Source organism: Lissotriton vulgaris, unplaced genomic scaffold, assembly GCF_964263255.1.
Source record: "Lissotriton vulgaris unplaced genomic scaffold, aLisVul1.2 SCAFFOLD_13944, whole genome shotgun sequence".
Taxonomy (NCBI): Eukaryota; Metazoa; Chordata; class Amphibia; order Caudata; family Salamandridae; genus Lissotriton; species Lissotriton vulgaris.
In genome coordinates this window covers 1-8,679 of record NW_028245737.1, presented here as the reverse complement: position 1 = coordinate 8,679, position 8,679 = coordinate 1, and the positions used below count along the sequence as shown (strand labels likewise).

The 8,679-nt window shown below is 43.3% G+C and overlaps 1 protein-coding gene across 1 annotated transcript; it reads right to left on the bottom strand.

Annotated features, from left to right (window-relative positions):
- Positions 1 to 729: 729 nt before the first annotated feature.
- Positions 730 to 3,634, bottom strand: LOC147666297 (uncharacterized). Its single transcript, XM_086949152.1, has 2 exons — positions 1,502 to 3,634; positions 730 to 1,050 (listed from the first exon to the last, which is right to left on the bottom strand). The coding sequence occupies exons 1-2, from the start codon at positions 3,632 to 3,634 to the stop codon at positions 730 to 732; spliced, it is 2,454 nt and encodes an 817-aa protein (XP_086805278.1).
- Between the last annotated feature and the right edge of the window lie 5,045 nt (positions 3,635 to 8,679).

The window sequence follows — 8,679 nt, the reverse complement described above, 5'->3', positions numbered from 1 at the left end:
TATTTTATTCACCTCTCTAAGGTCAATCACAAATCTGTACACAGGCGGCTGAGAAGGGTCAGTTCTTTTCAAAACAGGCAGGACAGGACTATTGCAAACATTGCCTCTTGTCTCTTCAATCACATCCTTTTCAATCAGATCATAAATGATCGCTAACAACGCTTTTTCACCTTCACTGGAAATCTTGTATTGGGGAATTCGTGGCATCCTAACATTAGCTTTTAGTGTCACAACATATGGTGGTATTTCTAAGAGACCCACATCGTTAGGACCAGCAGCCCAAAGTATATCAGGGAGAGACAGCAATTCTGTCGGAATTTTGTCCCTCGACAAATACATTGCAGAAACCACTTTCTTACCTAGTGTAAGTTGTACTCCCGAAGGAGAACAATACAAAGTCGCATACAATCTTTTTAACAGGTCCAATCCCAACAAGTTCTCACCACAACCTGCTGTCAGAATAAGGGGTGCTTTAAATTCACAAGGACCAACAGACAGAGACATAGGACATGAAATCGGGTTCCTAACCGGGGCGCCAGAAAAACCTACAGAAACATTCATTTCACCAGACAAAGGTGCGCCAGGGAGTTTTGAGTGCATCATAGAACTCTTTGTAGCACCAGTATCCAACAGAAAAGGTTCTGACACACCTGATGTAATCACCTCAACGTATGGTCCACTCTGATCTACTGGAACTGAAACAACTCCCTCTCTTTGTCCATGGCTGTCCTAGCAATCATTACCCTCCACATACTCATCTTCTGCATAGTAATCATCAGCGTAGTACTGAGCTGTCCTACCAGATGCGTTCTTCTGCTGATCAAACTTATTCATAGAATCCTGAGGCGGAAAGGAGCGTGCATTCTGATGGGCGTTTCCACGTCCTCTACCTCTAGGTGTTTGCTGGACACCTCTACCTCTTGTGTTTGACACACCATTTGTGCACTGTAACAAGATAGGGCAACTATATTTAAAATGACCTTCTTCCTTGCAATACGAACACTGATTGGGACCTACAGGAACGCGTGGCTGAGTATACTCTACTCTTGGCTTTTGAAACTGTGGAGGTTGCTGATAATTATTCTGATAGTTATTCTGACCGCCATTATTCTGGCCACTACCACCACGTGGCGGGTATGCTTGCTGTAACAGGACCTTTGTTTTTAACTCTTTAGTTTTCTTTTCTGCTCTTTCTTTCTCATCTTTGTCTCTATTTTCATAATATTGTGCAGTAGCCAATATCTGTGCTGAAGAAGAGACTGCCCACGAACTCTCTGAATCCTTCAACTTTTTACACAACTCTGGAAGCAGGTTGTGTACAAATTTATCGACGAACAGTCGCTGACCACCTTCTGTGCTGATATCTTGACCACTGTGGTCGACAAACGTCACCATTTGTGCACTGTAACAAGATAGGGCAACTATATTTAAAATGACCTTCTTCCTTGCAATACGAACACTGATTGGGACCTACAGGAACGCGTGGCTGAGTATACTCTACTCTTGGCTTTTGAAACTGTGGAGGTTGCTGATAATTATTCTGATAGTTATTCTGACCGCCATTATTCTGGCCACTACCACCACGTGGCGGGTATGCTTGCTGTAACAGGACCTTTGTTTTTAACTCTTTAGTTTTCTTTTCTGCTCTTTCTTTCTCATCTTTGTCTCTATTTTCATAATATTGTGCAGTAGCCAATATCTGTGCTGAAGAAGAGACTGCCCACGAACTCTCTGAATCCTTCAACTTTTTACACAACTCTGGAAGCAGGTTGTGTACAAATTTATCGACGAACAGTCGCTGACCACCTTCTGTGCTGATATCTTGACCACTGTGGTCGACAAACGTTTCTTCAAACCTGGTAAAGAAATCAGACACTGTTTCATCTTTCTTTTGCTTACACGCAGACAACTTATCCCAATTTACACGCAATTCGGGCATCAAAGTCTTCATATACGTAATAATTCTACCAGAGAGTTCTGCTATTAAAGGCTCGGGTTTGGCACCACCAACTTGTCTAGTATCAGCAGCGGTAATATTCGCCCATGTGTCGCCTAGCTCTTGATCATGATCTGTATGACGAATCTTTCCCCATAAAGGCTGTGGAACAACATTCCCAAATAACATATCGATATCAGCTAAATTCATGATACAGGAGCCTGCAGTCTGAGATAATTCTTTGTAATATCCTGCAGGATTTTTGCGGGGATCGGGCAATGTCTGCTTAAGGGCTACTACTTCAGCTCGTTTCCATGGGACATGTACCCACACACGCTGAAAATGAGGCTGAATAGGTGGATTCGCTGCTGCGCCTCCCTCTCTCCATACTGGTGGAACCTCTCTCATTGGATATTGTCTTCCCTTCTTCTTGACAGAAGAATCATGATCAAACAACGACTTGGAAACACCTTCAGTTCTAAGGGATAACAACGTCGCAACGGCTTTCCTAACATCTGAACCCACAATTGTACCTTTCGAAAATTCAAACAGTACATGGCTCAACTCGGGCGGACTAAAGTCCAAATCATTCTCTTCTAAGTCTTCGCATAGAAAAGCACACATTTTCTCAAAAACGTACCTCTGCTTTGATGCTTCCCACTGATGGAAAACATCCATAACAGATTTTAGACCATATATTGTCGGGTTAGTCACCCATCTATGTGCCAAACGATCCAATACTTCTTTCTCCCTAGAATCAGGCAGGTGGCTACGCAACTGTGTGTGCCCAGAGGTAGGAGCCGGACTTGCCGCTCCAAACAACGGATATAGAATAATAGAAACAGTGCTTGCCACTCTCTGGCGGACAGACGGAGAAGTTGATGAAAAGACAAGTGGGAAGGCAGGATGAGATGAGGCAGATGCTGAGGCAGTGTCAGGAGTAGTACCAGGAGTGGTAGTCGATACAGTAGGTAAAGTTGCAGGAAGTATAGGGAGAGCAGGTGTAAAGGCCGGTGACCCTTGGGAAGGCTGCACCCGAGGAATAGGAGCCAGCTGAAGAGTAGCTGGTGGGTGCTGTGGAGGACCAGGGGGTAGAACAACCATGGGTTGCACAACTAAAGGTTGTGGAGGTGCCGTAGCATTTTGCGCGTAGGGCGGTGGTGAACTTAACAAATGTGACATTAGGGTATCTTTTTCAAGCTCTTTTGCTGCTTCTTGCTGAAGAGGCGGCAAAACTGGGTAGCATTTATCTATTACCATTTTACGTTGCCTGTGCAACTGCTCACTCATCTGTTCTTCTTCATTGTCTTTATACTGCCTAGCAGCTTGCATTACAGAGATACCCCTTTCTCTCTTATCTTTCTTCGCTAGTTTAATTTCCTTCTGTTTGGCCTCCTTACGCCACAGGCGGAAAGAGTCAAACATTGCCGGCCGGGCTTTCTTCTTAAATAGTTTAACTTCGAGATTATCTAGGATTTCAGCATCAAAGCTACCATATTGGGGCCATTTTAAAACACCGTCCTTTCTGGTGTATTTGATCCACACTTCATTGTATGTGATGGGGCCTACCCCATGTTTCACATATAATTCATACGTTGGAGTCCCAATCGGAGGAACCGGGCACAAGTCCTCCAGTCGGGAGTCCCTATTATTACAACCAAGACAAAACAAGTTTCCAAGTCTGCTAAGACCAGGCATATTCTCTCTCTCTAGTCTAGCTTCAAACTTCAAAGGATTATCGATTACGATATTTCTCGTGAATACACGAGTCCTTCGGCTTTGGCGCTTGCAAGTTCCAAATCAAAGCGGTCCCAAAAGGGGACACCAAACAAACTAAGGACTGGGAGACGCTCCACTTATACTTAACTGAGGTATCGATGACGTCACCAGAAGACTCGTCTAACGTTTCGCTCTACCAATCATCAAGGGTCCAAATCAGGGTGATAGTCAGGGCAGCAGTCCTTCGTAGCCGTCGGGACGCGGGGAACCTTGCAGCAAAGACCTTCGGAACCACGTCGACATACAGGGGTCGCTGAAGTGGCTGGCCATCCTCCGGAATTTTCACACGAAGCTCCTCACGAACATCTGGCTTGGACCGGTACCGCTGATACCGCCCCACGTTGGGCGCCAACTGAGGAACTGGGTTTTTCAGAACCGGTACTGATCCGGTAACCCAGCGGTGTCAGGGCAACACCCAAAGACCTCGAGTCCTTTCCTGATTCAGACCGCAGAAACACGAGTCTTCCAGGTGAAGTCAAAGATCGAATTTATTGGCTGCAACCAAGTAACAGGCGTCCTAGAAGTACAACAACGCTGTGTGTATATTCTCAGGAGACTGCTCGTTTTTACAGAGCCGGCCTTCTCCTTTTATACACGATATTACACTTCAGGCAGAAATTCTCTGTTTTACAATTCGACCATAAATATTTTTCACAATAAAGAAAAAGCAAAGTCATGATGGCAAGCCCATATTTTCGTTTGTCCAGTTCGTGATGGATTACCTGGTCAGGCCCAGAACTTCCATCAGATATCGATGAAACCCCAATAAAATCGGGCACCTCCTCCTTGTAAAACTAGCCATAAAGAAGAAACAGGGACAGGTGTGTGTATGATAAAGTGTGGTTTGTATGCGGTAAATGGTTTATGACAGGTTGTGCCTTGATGCTAATCTTGCTCGACCACTGGGTTGAGGGCTGCCCGAACAGGTTTGGCTGGAGGCAGTAAAGGCAGCTCGCCCAGGTCAGAGAGGAGTCAGGAAAGGTGGACGTGTCCTTTCAGCTCGAATTCGGCCTGGGTCAATTGACTATGTAAGGGCAATCCACAAGATGGATGCCGCTCACAAAATGGAACCCAAGGGTTCAACACAGGAAGTGCGGTTTAGGGGTGTTCCCGTCACTCAATCGTGACGCAAATGCACAGGCATAATGTCCTGATCATTACCGGTCTGCTGATACCAAATTTGTCGTGGTATGATGATATTTTCTGACACGAGTGTTGGGCTTCTGTATATAATATAGCAGGGTCCAAACTTTTCAGAACCACAACCAGTGGTTTTTGCATTTGTCACCCCGAGTGGGATGGGTATGCTCAGACGTGAGTCCCATGCACTCCACACCACTGGATTCAAGCAAGCCGGGCTGGAGACGGCTGGAATTCCAGAAACCGGTCCTCGGAAGCTTTTTTCCGGTCCAGGGAAGGCATGGCTTGGCAGTTCGGGCTGGACTGTTCCCATGAGGCACAGGGTCAGACTGATTTGTATATGGCCATGTCTGAACTGGGGTGGTGTGGAGTGCAAGAAAACAATGGATTTAGGCCCAGATCTCTGTACTGGGGTGAATGTATGACATTGTACTGCATTCTGTCCATCACCCGTGGTTTTTGCAACTTTGTAAGAGTGGCATTTGCAGAATTGCAATTTAAAATCCAACTTCACTATATCTTAAGATTTTAAATTGTGTTTCCAGAGACAACACATTTGAAGAGCTCATCTCTTCCCATTTGGGAGGTACACTTATAAAATGTAATATGGAGATTCCAATGTTATCCTATGGGAGAGATAGGCCCTGCAGTAGGGAAAAACAAATGTAAGAGTTTTCCACTACCATGACATGTCAATCTTAAAAGTACATGTCCATCGTTTTAAATACACTACACCCTCCTCTCTGGGCTGCCCAGGAACCTGTCCTAGGGGTGACTTATAAATAAAACAAAAGGAAAGTTTGGGTCTGGCGAAAGATTTATTTTCCTAGGTTGAAATGGAAGTTTAAAACTAAACACACAGGCTCTGCAATGGCAGGCCTGAGGCATGTCCAAAGTGCTACTTAAGTGGGTGGCACATGTAGCGATACTCTACTAGAGATTTACAAGAAAATTGAATATGCCAATTTGGTATAAGCCAATTGTATCATGCTTAGAAGAGATAGCACAAGCACTTTAGCACTGGTTATCAATGGTAAAGTGCACAGAGTCCTAAGGCCAAGAACAACGAATTCAGCAAAAACAAAAGGAGGAGGAAGGCAAAATATTTAGGGGTGACACTCCAGAGAAGGCCAGGTCCAACAGCTGTTTCTACCTGATAAGATTTGAAGGGACAACTACCAGGTAGGTTGATTATTTCTAGTGATGCTGGTATGGAAAGCCAGGAAAAGCTGATTGCTATATTTAACTGTAATGTGATGATAAAGCTTGACCAACTCCTAAAATTGGATTAGTATATACAAAATAACTTTTTAGCTGTGTCAAACACTCTGAATTTGCACACTGAATGGTTTTTCGATCGCTAAATAATTTAGTACATCTGACCCCTTATTTCCTTAATGTCAGTCAGGGCTGCTCTTGCACCCATGCACAGCAGCACGAAAACACATTCCACCACAACTGCTTGCATTTCTTCAGCAGCAGGGCAATTGGAGGTACAGAGCTTATCAGGTGGTTCGCCCACCCTTTTTTTTCATTTTACGAATGTTTGTCACCTCTGTAATTGAGCGATACTGGTGATACACAATGTTGCAAAGTCTGAGGCTTTGCTACATCATACACAAAATAAAATGACAGAGAAATGCTATTAAATAAAGTAACAGGTCTCAGAAGATAAATAATTACATTCATTTTAACAATTAAGAAATATTAACTATGACCATGCTTTGGTGCTGGATCCTCAACCTCCTGACGAGATGCTAAGCAAGACCTATTCCCACAAGATGAGGTCCAACCAGCAGTGCATCACATTGCGCAAGAACTTGTGAAGAACATGTGATACCTTGCACACATGACTCCAGCAGAAATGCCTCTATGGGGTTCAGGTAGGGTGAGGCTAACCATTACCAAACATGTCAGCTGCTGCTAACATACGAGAGAGGGATTTTGCACTACAAAATATAGCATCAAGGAGTGTAAGGCATTATAATATTATCAAACAAATAAAAGGCGTGCATGCACATGACACCAGGAAGCCACTACCTTCTCCCTTATATACCAGATAATAAAAACAATAGGTAATCGGGTCATTCATAAGTGTGTCACCACTGGAACAGGCCATCAAGTCCACACTAGCATCAGAGGCAGTAATAGTGATACTGACGCCTCCATACCACAACCAGCAGGTATATTCTTTATTACCAGTATCACTCTTTAGTATCATATTAGCATCATATATGTATGATTTATATTACATTTTTACTCAATAACCCAGGTTTCATTTGTAAATTTAATTTTGATTATCCTTGTTACTTTTTTAAAGCATTATGGAAGTGTACAATGGTTATAATTTTCATTTTACAAAAGGAAACACTTCAGGCATGTAGTGATGTGCCTTAACACAATGATTTATTTTTGAAATATGTAGCATCACGGGATGCTTGTAGAGAGCAAGGGAGAATTCCAAGAGGAAATCATATTAACAATAAATGCAATTGAAGATTCCATAGCTGTGAACCATGTCAGGGGTGAAGAAGGAAAGCTCAGGATTTTTAGAAAAACTGCATCGCAATATCACCTTAGGCACTGTTCAAGTTAAAGTGTTCGCAGACTCAGGAAGTTTGTTCACTTTGGTTTCAAGGAACACAATATTGATGATGTTACAGGTCAGCTTAACGACTTGCTGCTGGCAGATGTAAAAGCAGTGGGATATGGTGGTAGAAAGATTAATAAAGTAGGTATGACATGGATGGATATTCATTTTAAACAAAATAGTGTTCATGGAAGGGTATACCTTATGGAGGAGGGTTCAAGTCTTTTGGGGTGGTGCCACCAAAAAGATTTGAACATCATTCTGGACCCCAATGCTGAGGAGCCACTAATGTGTGTTGAACCAGTGAACGAGAACACCTTGCTTAAACTTGATACCGAGACAGAATGGAGTAAGAAGTTAGTAATGGCATTTCCACATGTGTTTTCAGACTAATTGGGTCTACTGAAACAATTTACCCATTGGATCATTTTAAAGAAAAATGCCATTCCTACTATACATAAGGTGAGACCCGTACCCTTTTTTATGAGAGAGAAACTTCAGCAAGAATTGGATAAGTTGTTGAATATTTTTTTGAGCCAACAGAATCGTCCGAATGGCTTGCCCACATTGTAGTTGCTCCTAAGGAGGGGAACAAAATTTGCCTTTGCATTGATCTATGCGATTTGAACAAAAATACATGGGTCGACCTGCCAACCATTGCCCAATATCGCAGAGATGCTGAGTAGAATGGGTGGAGGGAACATATTCAGTGTATTGGACATGTTGGTGGCATACCACCAGATTAATTTGCATCCTGAATTCAGATCACTCATATCATTTGTGACCCCCCTTGATGCCCATCGATATTGTTGAATGCCGTATGGCTTGCGTCAGCCTCGGCAGTCTTTCAAAGGATAATGCACAATGTTTTCAAGGGTATGCAAAACTTGTTGTGTTTCCAGAACGATGTTATGGTGGTGGGGAAGTCATGGGAAGATCATGATATGCTGTTGAATGAGGTGCTAAAAAGGGTTGGTGATCATGGTTTAACTCTTAAGAGGGAAAAGTGTCAGTTCACAAGAAGTGAGTTACTTGGGGCATGAGATATCTGAAAAAGGTAGAAGACCGAAGAAAAGTATAATGAAGGCTATTGAGGAAGCCCCCCAACCTGTTGACAAGGAGGAGTTTAAATCCTTTCTGGGGCCAGGAGAATATTGTTCCATATTTTTCTCCACTTTTGCTGACGTGGTGGGCCTTGTTGAAAAAAGGAGTAGTGATTGAATGGGGGAAAGCT

Coding starts and splice junctions, on each gene's coding strand:
- LOC147666297 (XM_086949152.1), bottom strand. CDS start 3,634: ATGCCTGGTCTTAGCAGACTTGGAAACTTGTTTTGTCTTGGTTGTAAT. Junction 1,051..1,501: donor CACAGTTTCAAAAGCCAAGA/GTAGAGTATACT, acceptor CAGTTTCAAAAG/CCAAGAGTAGAGTATACTCA.